This window comes from Antechinus flavipes, chromosome 1, assembly GCF_016432865.1.
Source record: "Antechinus flavipes isolate AdamAnt ecotype Samford, QLD, Australia chromosome 1, AdamAnt_v2, whole genome shotgun sequence".
NCBI lineage: Eukaryota > Metazoa > Chordata > Mammalia > Dasyuromorphia > Dasyuridae > Antechinus > Antechinus flavipes.
This window is the reverse complement of record NC_067398.1, coordinates 50,521,112-50,540,894: the sequence shown is the minus strand read 5'-3', so window position 1 is coordinate 50,540,894 and position 19,783 is coordinate 50,521,112. Positions and strand designations below refer to the sequence as shown.

General features: G+C 39.3%; 1 protein-coding gene across 1 annotated transcript in view; it reads right to left on the bottom strand.

The window, feature by feature from the left end:
• Positions 1-7,634: 7,634 nt before the first annotated feature.
• The window catches only part of HRH1 (histamine receptor H1), a 63,153-nt gene continuing 51,004 nt past the window's right edge, over positions 7,635-19,783 (bottom strand). Inside the window, exon 2 of the mRNA XM_051982357.1 lies at positions 7,635-12,116. Coding sequence (XP_051838317.1) covers positions 10,597-12,051 — 1,455 coding nt within the window. The 5' untranslated portion in view covers positions 12,052-12,116 and the 3' untranslated portion in view covers positions 7,635-10,596. The remainder of the gene's footprint in view (positions 12,117-19,783) is intronic.

Genomic DNA, 19,783 nt, shown 5'->3' with positions numbered 1-19,783 from the left:
ATGCTCACACATTTAAACTGGCCCTTGGCTTAGCACTTAATAGGAAATAAAGAATTTGGGGAAGGCAGAATTTCACACGGAGGAAAAACAGCTACAGAACTTCTAGGGAGAGTGGCCTCCAGGGCTGAGGAGCAGTTGCAGAAGCACACCAAGAGAGGACACATTACTTTTCAGAGATGGAGGATCGGAAGAAGCTTGGGTGGAGTTCCCTTGAGAGAAACCTGTGTATCCTTGAAGCTTTCCAGGCGAGAAGGAATTGAGGCTAGTATCAGAGCTGGTCCCGCTGACTCGCAGCCCGGTGCTTCATCCACCATGCCGTTTGGCTGCCATAGGTGACCGGCTCAACCAGGCACTTATTGCAAAGTCACTCCCGAATTTGTGGCAGTATCCAGCAACAAATGAAAAGGAAACTTCCTTCCATTACTACCTATATCTTAGCAATGTTAATGCGGGATTTCAATAGTCCCTGGACTTTTCTCTTCCATAAACAAAAATCACAACAGGAAACTTACACCTACCAGGCAAGCAGTTAACATTTGTAAAGCACCTACTGAAATAGGTTATTGTGCTAAGTGCTACCAAACGAATAAAGACATTATAAGAAGTACCTATTTGCCCTTTATGAATGCAACTCATCTAGCTCTGTTAGAGGGTAACTAAGTAGTGTGATAGAGGCTGGCCTGGAAGACTCCATCTAGAGTTGCAAGTACAACCTCAGCCACTAGCTGTGTGATCCTGGGCAAATCACTTCCACCTGTCGGCCTATTTTCTCATCCGTAAATTGAGCTGGAGAAAAAAAATGGCAAACCATTCCATTATCTTTGCCAAGAAACCCCAAATGGGGTCACTGAAAAATTACCGAACAACAAAAACATAGCTATTGTTTACTTAGATTTTGGCAAAGCATTTTGGGAAATATTTCATATTATTCCTGTATAGCTACAGAGAGATGGATTTGATCACTGTGAAGTGGGGCTTGCTGCTTAGCATCAAGAGCTGTGTAAGCTTTGGATAGGGTATAGCCTGTTTGTATGATGAATGCCCTCTGGTGGCCAAAGGTTCACTGTACTCTGTAGCTGATTAATTAATACAATGCCAGCTAGCTTTCCTGTGAGTTGTAAGAAGCAGGGAGATCAGCCGGCTATAAATTAATTGTTTCTGCAGCATCAGCGAGTATACCCCTGCTCCATGTGACCCATCCACACAGAATATGGGTTTTGACCCCATTGTCCTGAGAGTCGGCTCTCAGACAGAGAAAGGAACAAGCTTTACAATTATTATCTACTCTGATCCTGACAACAATCTTCGGAGTCACGTGCTGTGATTATTCCCATTTTGCAGTAGAGGAAATTGACACAACAGAAGCTAAATGATTTGTCCAGAATCAAACGGCTAGTATCAGAGCTGGCCCCGCTGACTGCAGCCCGGTGCTTCATCCACCATGCCGTTTGGCTGCCATAGGTGACCGGCTCAACCAGGCACTTATTGCGAAGTCACTCCCGAATTTGTGGCAGTATCCAGCAACAAATGAAAAGGAAACTTCCTTCCATTACTACCTATATCTTAGCAATGTTAATGCGGGATTTCAAGCAGAAAGTCTTTTTCTGGCTGGGCTTTGTACTGGCAGTTGATTACTGAATGAAAGCCTGTTATGCTGTTCCCAAACCATATGGTAGAAGGACAAATGCTTCAGTTGTACTGCCAAGAAGGGAAAAAATAAATGAAAGATTTATTTTTTCTGTAATGGCAAAATTACTATTTAGTGGCCCCCTGAGGTGCTGAGCATAGTTGTGTATTATTTAACAAGAGTTTAATGTTTTCTTCCTCAGCACACGCCTTTGTGATAACATGGTGAGTGAGCACTTGCTTTCAAATTCCAGTTCTGCCACTCACTACATATATATATATATGTATATAAAATATATATGTGTGTGTGTAAAACCCTAGCCTCTCCAGCAGCTAGGATACCTTACTTTCCTCCACACACACTTGTTTTCCATCAACTCTGGCCTGCTAGCATTTCCTCAGACCAGCTCTCATCTCCTTCCTTTGTAGTAGGTGACTGGAAGGCCTGGAATACTCTGCTCCCTCTCTTTGCCTCTTAGTAATGGTGGTCTAGCATATATGCAATCTTCATGTCTCACAGACTCTAGCCCTGCTCTCTCAAGAGTGAAAGTCGATATCTTCCCATTAGATTGCTAGGCTATCTTGAGCGTATCTTTCCTCTGTTGCAATCAGCTTAATTGTCTCAGTTCCCCATTATTTTAGGGGATCAGTTCAGTTATGTTCTCCCCAATTGTTAGAAGTAGAAATGACAAGATTTGGCAACAAACTAAATATGTGGCTCAAGTGAGAAAAAGGAATCAAGAATGTTATGGAGATTGTGAACCTGGGACTGGAAGGGTAGTGATGCCATTGATTAGGAAGTTTGGAAGAAGAGGATTTTAATTGGAGGAGAGAGTTGGACTAATTGGGCTAGTGATTAACCCCCACTTCTATTATACAATTTAGTATTAACATTTACAAAGGAATATTAATTCAAGTGTAGCAAGAACAAACATTTCTCTCTTCTAAACCTTGAATGCATGCTACTCCTTACACCATGGTATATACTTGGGGAACAGGCTCAAATTAGTTAAGTTCCAAGTACTAGTTCTACCAATTTCATGTCCAAAGGCATCATCAGTACCTGGTTGAATCCTTGTTTTTTGTTTCCAGTACATGAGAGATCCAAGGGTCCTTATAAAGACCACTCCTTGCTCTTTGAGGCATTAATACTGAGGTGGCGGTGAGATGCCAATCCTGGATTTCTATGGCTTGCCAGACCTTCCCTCATTTCTCTGATCTTCAGGGCTCAACTTAAATCCCATTTAGATCTAGAAGGTCTTTCTTAGCCTCCCTAGAGTGATTTCCAGATTCCACTCTTGTTTCTACATAGTTGGGGAATATAATAATAATAATAATAATATATGGACCATATATATATAAGGACCAGGCCTAAGTCAAGGGGCAGGTCAATTCTCAGAGAGCCTCCACAGCTGTGGTTCATAACATCTGAAGGAGTTTTGGTGCAGCCTTTGTTGACACAAGTGTTGCTTGTGGATGGGGAATGAAATAAATTGGAGGCAGAGGGAGGAGAGTTCATATCCCTAATTGGATTAAAGTCCCTTCAGTTTTAAACCAATGATTCTATGATGGTAGATGAATTGTCATCCTCTGCTTTGGGCAGCAAGTCTAATCTGAAGAAATTTCCTTTTCTCAAAGTATATGGCTCCTTATAAGAAAATTAAGTTAATCTTTTTCTAAAAAATCTATTTTTAAAAGTTTTTTTTTTCAGCTAATCTCTTGTGTAAAGCATTGCACCAATTCCCAGAAGGAAAGCTCCTTGGAGAAAGAGCCTCATTTTAAGAGAAAATTTTAATTATGCACAAACATTTTAATTAACATTTGTTAAGCAGCTGATATTAATTCCAATGGGCTCTGCTATTGACTTTGGTTGTTTGCTAGTGGGACCTCTAATGACTGCTCTGGATCTCCTGAACTCATCCAGTTACTTGCATGAATCTACTTTGGAGTTTTCATTCATTTAATATAAAGAAAGCATAAATTTAAAAGAAACACAGGGGTCCCATGTACTTATGAGACATATGATGATTGAGAGGGAGCTAGGGCAGCCTTCACCACACTTAGCTTTTTACAAAAGTTTTTGCTTCAGTCCGTGTCAGAAAGATGCCAGAAGATTGGAAAATTGTTGTTTTTGTATATACACAGAATTCTGACTCAGGACCTCCTTAATCATCTGCTCTTCTGACTATTAGCCAGCTAGAAAACATGATCAGTCACTCAGAGCTAAAAATAGGCTACCTATGGTCCACATGTTGGTTGGAAAACAAGCAGGAAATATCTACACACTCTGAATTACCCATCAGGAAGGGCAAATACAACCATGTTATAAGATTTGGAACCTCTTTGTCCAGTCCCTTCATCACAAAAAGATTCCATTGTGGAAAGTGGTGTATGTAAAGCCATGATCTCAGAGTCAGGAGACTGGGGTCCTGGGCCCAGCTCTGCCACTCAGTCTCTGGGATCTTGGGCAAACCTCTTTCTACTTGGAGCCTTAATTTCTTTCTCTGTAAAATGAAGGGATTGGACGAGAAGATTCTCTTCCACTGTGACAGTCAATGCTTTGTACCTCTGAGAGCCAGTGCATCCGGGGCAAAGCAGCCACTCTGAGCCCCCTGCAGAAAGACAAGGACCTCAGGAACGGTTAGCATAGAAGGAGGAAGGCTCAGGGCTGGAGTTCCTTGGGGGAGAGGGGGAATTGGAAGGAGTCTTTGTAAAGTTGCAGTTCCAGAAATGGCCACACCTTAGGAGGGCAGCAGCTACCCATCAACTGGCTGAGGCTGATGGAGCCAGAGAAGTAAGCCCATTGGGTGGGGCCTCGGACTGCAGTCAGCCCCTGCTCTCTCCTTTCCTCCCATGCCCTGCCGTGAACTTGGCTGTTAGGTTTTCTACCATGTGCAGAAATTGCCAAATTCTTCATTTCCCAGACTACATAGTGTGAGATAAATTTGGACAAGGGTCAAAGTAGTTTTCTTTGCACTTGTTCCTTCTGCCTGCCTGAGCCCAGGAGCAAGGCTAGGAAAGAACACTTCTCAGATGTGCCCCGTCCTTCCCCTGCTAGAAGACTAATGTTCTTGAATTTTTTTACACACACACTCCTCCTACTTTGGAAATGATCAGTGTTTCCAAGCTTCTCTCTTCTGCAGAAGGAAATAGAATAATAGCTTTAGAGACTGTCAGGGCTGAAAGTTAGTCTGAATAGAAGGGGCAGGCAGGAGAAATACTTATTTTGTACATAAACACTATATATGCAAATACATGTTTATATGTGATATATGTGGCTTATAGGAACATGGTGTGTTTGTGTGTGTATTATATATGTGTATACAGACATATTTATCTGTGATCAGCTTGTATGCAAGTTTCTGAGGACAGAGACTGCCCCCCTTTTTTATTTGTATCTGGAGCACAGAGCCTTTAGCATAGTAGGTACTTAATAAGTGCTTCTTGATTTGTGGCCTCTGTGTGTATTTTTGCAGTGCTCTCTGACTAGGACTCTTTCTATTAGCTCTGAAAACTGAGAGTCTTCCCAGCTTCAAGTCCCAATCCAAGTGCCCCATCTTCCTTCCCTGATTTCTCCAGCCAGTTGGAAGTTTTTCCACCTCTGAATTCTTCCAGAACCTCTTTTGTATTTCTCCAATGCATTTATTATATATTTGTAGTGTGGTAATTTGTGGATATGCAATTTCTCTCTTCCTAAACTGTAAGCTCTATGAGGTCAGAAATTACATAGTTTACGTATTACTATAACCGGCATTCTGATGCATCCAGAATAATTTGCCTTCAATTAGGGGAAGGGATTTGAAACTCTAACTGGGAATTCTGAGAGTTGCAGCACTTTAGGCACATTGTCCCCTCCTGGCATAGGCTGGGTCTTTCTTGAAGGCTGGGAATGGAGACAGAATTCCACTAATTTAGGAGTTTTGAATCTCTCCAGAAGTAAGCAGGGGATGTGGACATGATGGTACACAGAGAGAGTGGAGATGATTCTGAGAAGTGAGTCTTCTTGTAGCCCTCCCCTTCTTCCATAGGCTCCCCGGTACCTTGTGGGACACCACCATGCTCCTAGTCACTCATGCCCAGACAACTCCTTCTATTTCCCCGTCCAACCTGTTGCCCAGCCTTGCCTATTCTACCCCTACTTTTCCTGCACATGCTCTCTTTGTTCTTGTGATAGTGCCACCGCCCTAGGAGATACAGGCTGTCACCTCATTAGCAGGTTATTGCAACGGCTTTAGTTGGGTTTCCTCCCTCAAGTTTCTCATCCCTTCTGCCTCTCCTCTGCTTGGCTGTCAGAATGATCTTCCTAAGGCACATCATCTCCAGTGGCTCTCTCCATCTCTGTGGCATCTCCGTCTCCATCTCTATTGGATTTTCATGATAAAATCTATAGAATTATCTGTTTGGCTTTAAAAATCTTAAAAAAGGATTTCTCCAGTCTTTTATACTTTACTTCCCTTCACGTATTATATGAGCCAGAACACTGGCATTCTGGCTGTTTCTCGCATAAAACGCTCAATTTTCTGACTTTCTGCATTTTCATTGACAGTTCCTCATTTTTAGGATTATCTCCCTCTTTATTCCCTCATTCTGGATTCATTTGAGTCTCAACTAAAATCCCATTTTCTGCAAGATCTCCCCAGTCTCCTGTAATGCTGGAGCATCATCATCAATTTATGATGATAATGCTTCTTGTTCGCATGTTGTTTCCTCAATTAGAATGTAAGCTCCTTGAAGACAGTGACTATTTTTGTGCTTTTTTGTATCCTTAGATGCTACAGTGTCTGGCACATATTAAGTACTTGATAAATGATTGTATACTAGGAACTCTTTAGTGAACAATGCCTTTACTCAGTGGAACAAGGAACTTGGACTGAAGATGTCCCTTTAAAAATGCTACTATGAAAAATTTTACTCCTTTCTCTCCCATCTATCTCTATTTACTTCCTGATGCTAGAAGGTACTTTACACAAGTTTTCTCAAGTCATGGAGTATAACTGTTTTGAACTGAATATCTATATATTTATTCTATACCAGGGAAGGGCATTGGAGGGCAATAGTAGTGGAAATTTGTGAAATTTAATCATGTTAGAGATCTAGATGTCTGTTCAAAATGGCTTTTTTCCCTTTGTGGTCTGTGAGCAGTATGGTAAAAGCATCTTATAATGATGATCTTTATTAATTTTTATTAATAAAGTTCTGAAACAGAAGAGAGAATAAAAGGGAGAGAGAAAGACAAAGATAGACAGACACACACTTACACATATACACAGAGAGACAGAGAAAGAGATAAAGAAATGGAGAGAAAAGGAAAGAGAGAAAAATAGAAGTGGGGAGAGAGAGAGAGAAAGAGGGAAAGAGGAGGGAGGAAGAGAGAGAGAGAGAGAGAGAGAGAGAGAGAGAGAGAGAGAGAGAGAGAGATGGAGCAAAAGGAATGGAGAAAGAGGAACTAGGACCAATTCATACTTAGTTCATGAATGAATTATATTGCAACTAAAGTCAGGTGTCTTAATGTGCATTCTCCTTCTTCAGGGGAGAGATGAAGTAAAAGTAGAGGTCACTCTTTTTGGTCTTCAAGGGAAGGCTATAGAAAGAGAAATGTATGGTTTATTAAGAATTCAGTCTTTCTTTTTTTCTATTGGGGGGAGAGAATAAAAAACAATGAATGCCCCAAAATACTTGTTCTAAGATACATTTGCTGGTTATATCAGTATCCCTTCTGGATACATTTGTGGTCCTTTCTACTTTCCCAATGCCTTCTACAGAGCTTTGCACACAGTAGGTAGTTAATAGTTACAGGTCAATGAGTGAATCAGTAAATAGAATAATGACTGAATGTATTTCTTTTATATGCTCCTAAGATCCTGGGAACTAGCACTTTAGAGGGAGACTTTTTGGGAAGACTATTAGTATCCTGGGAAATTTCCAGAACAAGGTGCTGGGGTTCTTAGATTTCTCCATTTTGGGAGAAGTACATTTGGGGATAGACACGAAATAAACAGAGCAGAAAGGAGAAGTTTTTTTTTTTAATAAAAAATAATTCCTTTTTTAAATGAATTTTACAAATGAAATTGGACACAAACCTTGTAGCATTTGGCAGTACATTCTGACGTCCCTCAGAAGTACAAGGTAAACTCCACTAAATATCAATAAATAAACAGGCATTGTAACAGGATAGCTTAAACTTCATATTTAAACTATATAAGCACTGTGTATCATAAGCATTTAAGCACGAGCACAAGAAACAAAACACAAGATTTTGCAGATGACTCCTGTTTTCAGTGTGTATTATTACATCCTAATATGAGCTTTCTGATGATAAATCACATTTAGATGGCAACTTTTTTTTTTTTTTTTTTTTGGTGGGGGGAAGGATAGGTGTTTTGGTCCTGTGAGATCATTAGCATAGGCAACTCCCAGTATGGAAACCTCATTGTAATGATGCAGATCAGAAAACTGTTTTCTGGGCCACTGAAAAGTTAAGTGATTTGCACAATTGCACACACTCAATATGTGTTAGAGGCTAGACTTGAACCTGGATTTTCTTAACTGTCAGGATGGTTCTCTATTGATAACCTGTTTCTGCCCCTTGTTGGAAATTCTAAGAAAAACCACAGTATCATGACTTAGAACTTAAAGAATTTTGGAGACCATCTTGTTTAACCCTTCTTCACCCCATCTTATAGATGAGGAAAAGAGACTGAGAGGTTAAGTCCTCTTTCCAAAAGTCAGCTAGGTGAGATAGTGGATGGAATACCAGACTTCAAGATAAGAAGATCTGAATTCAGATTCTGCTTTGGCCATTACTACCAATGTGATCTCAATTAAGTCATCTCTTTTAAGCCTCAGTTTCCTCATCTGTAAAATGGAGATAGCAGTAACATCTAATTTGTAGGATTATTTTAAGGATAATACTTAAATTGCTTTGCAAACCTTAAATGTAACTGGTAGATAGCTAGGAAGAGGCAGAACTTGAATTTGAATCCAGTTCCTCTGACTTGAAAGTAATCATTGCTTTACTGGAATAATGTACTTAAGATTTGAATCTGGTTCTACTGCTTATTACCTGTGTGACTTTGGACAAGTCATTTTTTTACCAACCTGGGCCTCAGTTTTCTACTCTGTAAAATGATAAGGTAGGATTTGATGACTAAAGTCCCTTTCAGCTATAATTCGACAATTCTGTGTTTTTTTTTTTCTCTCTCTCCAGCTCTGGCTGTCCCTGATATTTGTAATATTTTCTTCCCCGTCATTTCTGCCATTCCCCTCCAGTTTTCCTGGCTTTCCTTTAAGTTCCAGCTAAAATTCCACTTTCTATAAGAAGCCTTTTCTAACTCTTAGCAATGCTAGTGCCTTCCCTCTGCTGATTATCTCCTATTTATCCTGTCTATAGTTTAAAAAAAAAACAGTTATTTACATGTTTTCTTCCCTACTAGTAGAAACTATCATAGGCTTTGAATCTCTAGCACCAAGCATAGTACCTGGCACATCTAGGCATTTAATAATGCTCATTGACTGACTGACTGACTTTTAACAAATAATAGGCTTTTTTTTTTTTTAACAAATAGATTAACACTAATACATTCAAGAGGGTTGTTGTCCCCATTAAAATAGTCTCATTGGAAAGTCACATGCCTATTGCAGTGAGACTACCCTTGTTCAGTACGTCATGGGGACTCATCTGTAATGTCATTCTGAGCCGATGGTTCTTTGGGATTCCTTCAAAGGTGACATAATCATTCCTTGAAAATCAGGGTAGTAGAGTGGACAATATGCTCAACCATGAGGTTAGGAAGATGAGCTCAGGGTTTCTCACATTTATAGCTACATGATCTTGGCAAATCACTTAACTTAATCTCAGTTTTCTCATGTGTAAGGGGGAATGATAATACCTCCAGTACCTTTTTCAAAGAATTTTGAAGCAAGAATGAGTAAAGTGCTTTGTAACCTTTAACAGACTAAAGAATCATCAATTATTATTATTATCCTTAGAAGGTAGATTTTATTTTTGGAAACAAAAAGCCAAAAGCCATTTGGAGTCAATTCTGGAACAAAGTTGGGGAATCCTGTATTTTATGTGGGGATGGGAGAGGATTGAAAGCTACATATAATGTTAAAACAACACCACTAATTAAAAAATTATTTGGAGTGGCTTGTAAACTAGTTAAAGATGATTACAGATTCTGAACTGGAAGCATTCTTCTTGTTGTTTGTCCTTCGTTCTCAAAGAGGACCATGACATCAGGGAGATGACGCCATGACATGCAAATGAATTGGATTTAAGTGAGGGAGAGCTGGGCAAGGTCACCTGCCTCACTTTCCCCTCCACAGCCATCTGGATCCAGTGGCCAGATATAGTTCATGATGACTGGAGATGGCCCTTGATGAAGTGGGAGACCTTGGCCTTTTAAAGCTAAATTGGGAAATGTTCTTAGAGGTCATCCGGCAACTCCCCAAGGGAAGTCCCCAAATTGTTGGAGCAATCACAACCCCATGAAGATAGGGGTTGCCTCCCCAGGTGAAGTGACAGTTTCATATACCTATGCAAGTTCCAGTATTAACTAACACTCAGTGTAGTTCTCAGTCACACCATCTCAGAGCTCCTCTAAGGTTCTGGTCACCTCTTGGGTTTGAGGCCATAGAAAACAAGGCATTTAATCCACCTCCTAGATATCAGAGTCATAGTCCAAATCCTGAAACTCAGTGGAGGCCCTGAAAGGGTCAAGAGTCCCGCGTTTTTGCCTGAAATACCGTGAACTTTTAAATTTCAATTATAATTCAATCCAATGTCAACCACTCATCTGTGTTACATCAGGTGAGCAGGAGGAGATTGCCAAGTCTTCTAGCCATGTACTTCCTCTTGAAACCCTAGAAAGTTTGGTGACTCTGGAAATCTTAAGAAATCTTTCTGTCCTCACTTATTTCTTCCTTCAAAGTCATTTTCATCTCTACACCCACCCCTGAAGCTTCCCTTTAGGAGCGAATGTGGAAAATCTTTTTGAAAGCTTTTTTGAAGTTCTCATTGCAGAGGGGGTAGATGAGGGGGTTCAGGGTAGAGTTGATGTAGCCCAGCCACATGGTAAACATCTGGACATCCTCATTGCAGCATTGTTTGCAATAAGCAATGACCATGAAAAAGATGAAGTATGGGATCCAGCAGAGAATAAAGGCTGCCATGATACAGCCCAACTGTTTGGCAGCTTTCCGCTCCCGATTCATGTGTAAACCCTTTATGTATTGTCTGGAATGGGAGCGAAGTCTCTTCCAGGTGAATGTCAGATAATCCAGACCAAAGGTTGCTTTGGTCTTGGCTTGGTCTTCAGGAGACATGACTGTGGCTGATCCAGCAATAGCATTGGAGTCTATTGGGTTGGAGGGTGCTTCAGCAAATATGGTCTCCTCAGATGTCTCACTGGCATATTGAGTGGCTGGAGATAGCTCCTTGGAGTTTGATTGGCTCTCATGAATGGACATGTATTTTTCAGTCTCCTCCATCCCTGGTTGAGCCTGCACAAGGTCAACATGGTAGTAGTGATCTTTGACCACCACTTCCTCTTCCTCTTGTTCAAAACCTTTAGGGGCTTTCTCCTCTGGAGGCAACTCTTTTGCTGGGCCCTGGGTCTTTGGGGGGATGCTGTTATTAATTGGATAGAAGTTGTCTTCTGGTTTCCTTTTCAAAGCCTCCAGGCTGGCATCTTTCCCCTGCTTTGGGAGGCAGATCCTGTGTTTTTTGTGATTCACAGTACCCTCTGAGAAAGAAGGGAAGGACCCGTTGATGAATTCTCGGTGCTGGCAATGCTGCCGGACAGCCCTGTAAATCCTGGAATAGAACCAGAGCATCAGCAAGGTGGGCAGGTAGAAGTTGATGATGGCAGTCATCACCTTGAACCAAGTGACCTTGTAGAAGTCTGTCTCACATTTGTCCCCAAAGACATTATCATACGACTTGCTCGTGTTGTTATCTGACCAAAAGCTTCTCCACCCCAGAATAGGGATGATCCACAGGGAGGCCAGCAACCAGGTGATCAGGATGGTGACTGTCGCCCTGGTCTTGGTGCGGTACCGTAGGTACTTGAGGGGCTGCTGGACAGAGCGGTAGCGGTCAATGCACAGGATAAAGACGCTAAAAATGGAGGCCGTGCTTGCCACGTAGTCCATGGAGAGCCAGAAGAGGCAGAGGGGCCGCACCAGAGACTTCAGCAGGTACACAATGTTCAGAGGCATGACCGCCGCGCCCACAATCAGGTCGGCCACGGAGAGGCTCACGATGTACAGGTTGCCCACAGTGTGCAGCTTCTTCTCCGTCCTCACAGCATAGAGCACCAGCAGGTTGAGCCCCACGGTAACAAGGGAGATGGTGCTCAGAACCACCACCAGGGGCACCAAGTGCGGCTTATTCGCAATATCAGTCCTGTTGACCTCACACATGGTTCCTTCTTGGAGACGGTAGGAGATGGCAGGAAGAGGAAGCTCTCACTTCTTCCGGTGACTTTCTGGAAGGAGACAGAGAGTGAAATCAGTGGGTGCTTGGAAGGGTATTTACAGTATGGCACAGCTGCGGCACCACGATTTACAACTGTCCTCGGGCACCACCATCTGCTTGATGGAAAGAGGTGTCTGTGGGAACAGAGTGCATCTCTGATTATTGAGGTTACACATGTGTGACTGGTGCTGGCTCGTGAAGTCTTAGACACATCCTAACCCCTTTGCTTGACATAAAATGAAAGGGAAGAGGAAAAGGGAATAAACGTTTCTAATAGCGCCTACTTTGTGCTAAGTGCTTTAAAAATATTATCTTATTGATTATCTCACTTGGAGAGACTGGATTAGATCAGGGGCTCTAACAGCAACGAATAAGAACAACATATTAGGAGTCCAGGAATTAAAAAAAATTTTTTTTAAACTAACTTTAAGTGAAGTTTAGCATTTCACTCACTTATTTAAAGACATTCTCAAAAGGGATTCATTGTCTTTACCAGATTGTCAAAGATTGCCAAAAAATTGGTTTCAGTCTAGATGATTTCTTAGCTTTCTTCTAATTTTAAAATGCTGATTTTTATGATAATCCTGGTTTTCCCCTTGCCTTTTTGACTATTCTTTATCTGGTTTCTCTTTTAAAAACTTAAACTTCAAAAGTTTTAAAAAACTTAAGTTCCCTTCCCAGAAACGTGGGTATGTCACAAAGTATAATTGCAGCCTATGTTTATTATGTTATGGAATTAATCAAGTTCCATAACTTAAAGTTTTTATGAAGAAGTCTCCTAAATTTATACTTTAAATCTTGATTTTTCTCCATAGTTATTGAGCAAGCTTCTCTGGCAAGTCCATTTAGCAATGATCTCTTTGTCCTTTAAAAGCACAATGTTTGTTTATCAGTTTTGATTTATTATACACTTTATATATTGTGGGGTTACCTTTTTATGTTCACATTTTGTAATCTAACTGTACTGCAGGCTACTCCAGGATAAGTTCTGAAACCCACTTAGCAGAGAACCATGCTTCATACTTTACTAAAAAATTGAGACAATTGTTTGTCAGCTCTTTCTCTTTACATCTCCCTTTCTTTTCTTTTCCTTCCTTCTCCCTCTTTCTCTCCCTTTTTGCTTTTTTTCCTTCATCTCTCCATTTAAAACATTTTTCAGTTCACAAGTATTCATTTTTTTTGCTTTCATCCTCTACCTCTTCCAACTGGGAAAAAAGAAAAACAAAATTCTTATAAAAATATGAATAAAAAATTAAACAAATTCCCACATTGGTCATGTCCAAAAAATATATATGTCTCATTCTACATCTTGAATCCATCATCTCCTGTCAGGAGGTGGGAAGCATATGAGTTATTTCTTTTTCTCAAATTTAGCCTTAAAATCTCAATATATATTTTTTTTCATTTTTGACTACTTTGTTTCAGTTCTTCAGGAAAAGGTGGTCCTTCTCTTTGCCAAGGCCAACTCCTCCACTTGTACCCTTGACCCCATCCCTTTCTTTTTTTTCTAAGAGCTTACTCCTTGAATCCTCTGTTGCCTTTCCCTATTTTTCAATTTCTCCTTTTCCATTGGTTCCTTTTTTTTTTTGCTTACTCAAATATGCCCAGAACTCTCCTACTCTTCATTTTACCATTCCCTCAAATTATCATCCTGTATCTCTCCTTCCTTTTAAAGAAAGTTATCTATTGATACTCCTCACCTCCACCTTCTGTTATTTCTCCACCCCTTTTAGTCATTATTCCATTTCTACCAATCAATTGCTTTCCCCTTTGAGAAAGAGCTACGGAAATAGTATCATACAGTCCAAAATGTACTGCATTTGAAGTCATGGGTCTTGCATTCAAATTTGAGCTCTGCTGTGGCTCTTCCTTGGTGGAAGACCTTGGTTCTTTATCTGTACAATAAGGTAGTTGGGCTAGATGGCCAGTGAGGTCCTTTCCAGTTTTAAATTCCAGAATTAAATTTCCAATTTAAATTTTAAATTAAATTAAACAGCGATCTTTCCATTGTTAAATCCACTTTTCTTAGTTCTCATCCATTTTGACTTTTTCTTGGCATCTTTAATATTGCTAATGACTCCCTCCTCTGAAACAGTCTCTCTCCGGGTTTTCCTGACATTGCTTTCTCTTGTTTTTACTCCTACCTATTTGACCAATTCTCAGGCTAACTGGTAGGATCACTATTCTGCCTACAGTAGCCCTGGTGTAGGAGTGTATCCAGGGCTATGCCCTCAATCAGATGCTAGGCAGGGGCAGAACTAGGGCACATAGTAGGTATATGACTGCAAAGGCTTATTGACTGTTCATTGGATGTTGTCCTCTACCCAACCTCCTCTTGGCAACTTATGAACCCCCAAATCTTCCAAAGGAGATCCACACACTTGGCAATTGCTATCCAGGAGTCCTTAGGTCTATACTTAAGCTTCCTGTAATATGGTCTAGACTTTTCTGGAGCCTGCAGTACTAGACTGACTCCATTAGGGATAATTCTACCATTCCTTCCAGGGGGAGTTGTATTTTTCATAGAAAACTCCAGAAATCTGAAAAACTTTGAAAATCCAAAGGAATGAAGTCCTGATGGGATTCGAGAGCATGTCAGGAATGAGGAGATAACCCTGGACACAGAAGTCCATCCAGAGTCCCTCACGGTATTTCTGGTCATATAGGAGTACAGATACATGCTGCCTTCATAAACCTAAGGACCAAAAGGTTCTTTTCCTTACAACAACCATCATGATTGGTATTCAGTGCTTTAAGGTATGCAATATGCTTTACAAATATCTCACTTTGTCCTCAAAACAACTCTGGAGAGGGGAGAGGGAACAGATGCTGCTATTGTTCCTATTTTATAGAGAAGGAAATTGAGGAAATCAAATTGAGCATTACACAGTTAGCTAGTAGGCATCTGAAGCTGTATTTGAACCCAGCTCTTCTTGATTCCAAGTTTAGCATCTCTGTGCCTTTAAGGAATAAATGAGGGACAGCATTCTGTGTTGTTGTTTGATTGTTGGCAAATAGGGAGAATAAAAACGGGACTATTTACATCACAGGGCTAACGAAGAAATCAAAGCTCTTTGTAAACCTTAGAGAGGGTTATTATTTTTGATGTCTCTCTCATGCTTGTTAAGAAAGATACAGATTTTTCTGACCTTGTAATACAGAGCCATCAGTGCCCTAGTCCCAAAATACACAGCCTAATGCACATGCCTTTACCAGGGACACACACCACGTAGGGTAATATAGACAAACTCCCCTTGAATGCCTATAGTGACAGTTAATGATATCTCACTGAGATGCTAATTCTATTCTTGACAGTTCTAATTACAAGTATGAATTCTTTATATTTAGCTGAATCTGCTTTCACTATAACTTCTAGACACGGTTTACAGGCTCTTTCATAAGATAGCTCTTCAAATATTTGAGAATTGTTATCATCATACCCTTCATTCTTTACTTGGCTAAATGTCCTCAATTCCTTATAGGACATAATAAATTAGGTTCAGATGAGGTTCAAATTCTGAACTATAGAGCAGTTTGCTCTTCTCCTTCATGTGTTTATTTTATTGTATAATTCTGTCATTAAATCAGCAGGAATATTGACTCTCTAAAATAGTAAAGTGACCCCTCCTTTTTTTATTGCCTTTATCCAAGAACTGGTCTCCTTCAAGTCTCAGATAAAATCCCACTTTCTGTAAGAAGCTCTTCCTGAAATCCTCTGAATTCTAAAGACTGTTAATTATTTCCTAGTCACCCTGACTATGTTTTATTTGTACTTAGTTGTTTGCATGCTGTCTTTCCTATTAGACTGTCCACTCTCTGAGAACAGGGACAGTCTTTTGTCTATCTTTGTATCCCCAGAGCTTAGGATAGTTCCTGGCACAAAGTAGGAACTTAATAAATGCCGATTGTCTAGAATTGGCTTGAATCCAGTTCTGTTAATATTTATTTTACAATCTCTCTTGCAACCAAGGATGTAAATGTTTAACAGGATCTCAGGGGATGGGAAGTGGGGAGAAATGCATCTATAACAGACTTTAAATTTAATCTTCATTTTATCTTCCACTTTCCTAAGTCTAGATAATCAACAAAACAATAAATCAAGTCCTGATTTGTAGTGTTCACTAATTTCTGAGGTTACACTGAAACTTTAACAACCATGTCTCTAATGGGTAAGAATTGACTCCAGCATGTACTGTCTTCATCCCTTCCTTTTTTTCCTTTCTCACAATCAAACCACCCCAAACTCTAAATGTGATTGGTCCATACAACAATTGTTTGCCCTTGAGGTTTACAGCTTTATCTCCTTGCTGTCTTCTGCAATTTAAGGACTCCCCTTCCCCAAAGTCCAAGTAGAAGCCAGCAACGTGGAGACCTGAGGATGGGGTGGAGCTAGCTTGTAGAGTGTCCTAGAGCCAAGTGTTAAATTTTCAAGGTGAGCATTCATATCTGGGAAATTGGCCAACACACATTGTCTTGATTTATAATTTTGTTGATTAGAATTAAAAATGGGACTTCTGGTGCCAAGGTGGGAGAGTGAGGAAGGATCCTCTGGAACCCTCTCAAATTTCCTTTAAAACAACTACAATACTACATCAGAATTGATCTAGGAGCAGGGAAGCAGCTCACCAAGGCTTAACCCCAGCCATTCCACCCCAGCATAAGTCACCAGACAGGCCTTGACCCTCATTGTCGAGTAGTAGTAAAGCTCTCTTCTCTGGCTAGACAGCAGCAAGACCCCACCCCTAGGGCATTAAACCTCACACTCAGGGGAGGTTAGTGGGAAGGCCCTACCCCCAGCACAAGACAAAAGGGGAGTCTACCCCCCCAGAAAAAGCAAGGAGCTAAGTCTTGACAGTGAGTGAAAACCAGAAGTAAGACCAGAACCCCAGCACAAAAAGTTTGGGATGGTGCAGGACCAGAGCCCAACTCACATAAAAACACCAAGTTTCAAAAAAGGCAGAAAAAATGAGCAAAAAACAACCAAAAAGAGCTTTACTAATGATGATCAAGACATAAATTTCTAGAAGAGGGCAGTAGTGTCCAAATGACTATATGTGAAGCCTCAAAGAAAAATGTAATTTGGTCTCAGACCAAAAAAAAAAAAAAAAAAAAGAATTCTGGGAAGAACTTTAAAAAAATTTAAAAAGCAAATTAGATAAATTGAAGAAAAATTGCAAAAAGAAATTAGAGTAATGCAAGAGAATCATGAAAAAAGAGTCAATAACATGGGAAAAGATATACAAAAAATATTGAGGGAAAAAACTGCCCCCCCCAAAAAAGAATTGGCTAAATGGAAAAGAAAGTACAAAAGTTAACTGAAGAAACTAATTCCTTAAAAATTATAATTGAGCAAATGGAAATTAATAACTCTGTGAGATATTAAGATACGATAAAACAAAAAAAAATAGAAGAAAATTCCTCACTGAAAAAACAACTGACCAAGAAAATCCAGGAGAGATAATAAAATAATTATTAAACTACTAGCAAGCCTGGTAGTACCCCCCATTCCCCGTCCCCCCCCAAAAAAAGCATGAGAAACATCTTTCAAGAAATTACCAAAGAAAACTGCCCTGACATATTAGAATCAGAGGGCAAAATGGAAATGGAAAGAAGCCACTTACCACTGCTTGAAAGAGGCCCCAAAATGAAAACTCTGGAGAACAGCACAGCCAAATCCCAGATTCATAAATCAAGGAGAAAGTATGGCATAAGAGCCAAAAAGAAACAATTCAAATATTATGGAGCTACATAACAGTCAGGATTACACAGGATTTAATAACTTCCATATTAAAAAAATGAAGGGCCCGGAATATGATATACAAGGAGGCAAAGGAGTTAGAATCACAACCAAGAATTATCTACCCAGCAAATTGGATATAATTTTTAGGAGGAAAATGGAAATTTAAAAACACAGAGGACTTTAAAGGCATTTTTAATTAAAAGACTAGAGCTAAATAAGAAATTTTACCTCCAAATACAAGACTTAAAAGAAACATAAAAAGGTAAAAAAAGAAATAAGAAATAGAAAAAAAGAAATTCAATATTTCTATATGGTAAGATGTTTGTAACTCTTAACATTTATTACTATAAGAGTGATTAGAAGGAGTATATGTTGACAGAATGTATAGTATAAGGAGACTTTAATATGGAATCCAAAAAAAAAAAAATAAAGAAGTGAGAAAGAAAATTGCACTGGAAGGAGGATAAACTATATCACATAATGTAGTGGTGGTGGTATTAGGCAGAGCCTAAACCTTATTCTCATCAGAATCTGTTCAAATAACAAAAACCTAGTTGAATATAGAAATCTCTCTTACCCTAAAAGGAAGTAAAAAAAGGGATGGGGATGATAGAAGGAGATAGGGAATAAAAGGAATAGTATGTTGGGGAAGGCAGTGACCAGAAGTAAAACATTTGTGAGAAAGGAAAGAATAGAGATAAGAGAGAGGGGCATCAAGAAGCGAAAAATAGCACAGAAGGAAATATGTGAATGGAATGAACTCATCCATAAAACAGAAATAGATAGCAAGATGGATTAAAAAACAGAATTCTACAATGTTTCCAAAAAACACATTTGAAGCAGAGAGGTTCATAAAGATAAAGGACTGAGAAGAATCTATTATGCTTAAAAAAAAAAAAAGCAAAGCAGGGATAGCAATCATGATTTCAGATAAAGCAAAAAGAGAAATAGATCTAGTGAAAAGAGAAAAAGAAAAAAAAATATTTTGTTGAAAGTACCTTTACATGAAAGCAACATGATAATAAAGTCATATTGATACTAAGCATATATACATCAAATTTTATAGAAGCTAAATTTTTGAAGAAGTTGAATGAGTTACAGGAAGAAATAAGTAATAAAAAATAAACTATTAGGGATCTCGACTTTTCTTTATCAGAATTAGATAAATCTAACAAAAAATAAACAAGAAATTAAGGAGATGAATAAAATTCTAGAAAAGTTAGCTATGATAGGTCTTTGAAGAAAATTGAATGGGAATGGGGAAAAAAGTACCTTTTTCTAAGTAAGTACATAGTACCTACACAAAAACTGACCATGTATTAGGACATAAAAACCTCACAACCAAGTGCAGAAAAGCAGAAATAGCTAATGCATCCTTCTAAGATCATGATGCAATAAAAATTATATTCAATAATGGGCAATGGAAGGAGAATTAAAATTAATTGGAAATTAAATAATCTAATACTAAAAAAAAACAAGCAAGTGAAAGAACAAATCATAGAAACAATTCATAATTTCATTAAAGAAAATTATAACATGGTATATGAATGCTATGAGATAATATTATTCTGTAGGAAATGACCAGCAGGATGATTTCAGAGAGGCTTGGAGAGACCTACATGAACTGATGCTAAGTGAAATGAGCAGAACCAGGAGATCATTATACACAACAACAAGACTATATGATGATCAATTCTGATGGGTGTGGCTCTCTTCAACATGGATATAATTCAAACCAGTTTAAACAATGGGAACAGAGTGTGGACCACAACACAGCATTCTCACTCTCTCTGTTATTATTTGCTTGCATTTTGTTTTCTTTCTCAGTTTTTCTTTTACTTCCTTCTTGATCTGATTTTTCTTGTGTAACAAGATAACTATATAAATATGTATACATATATTGGATCTAACGTGTATTTCAACATATTTAACATGTA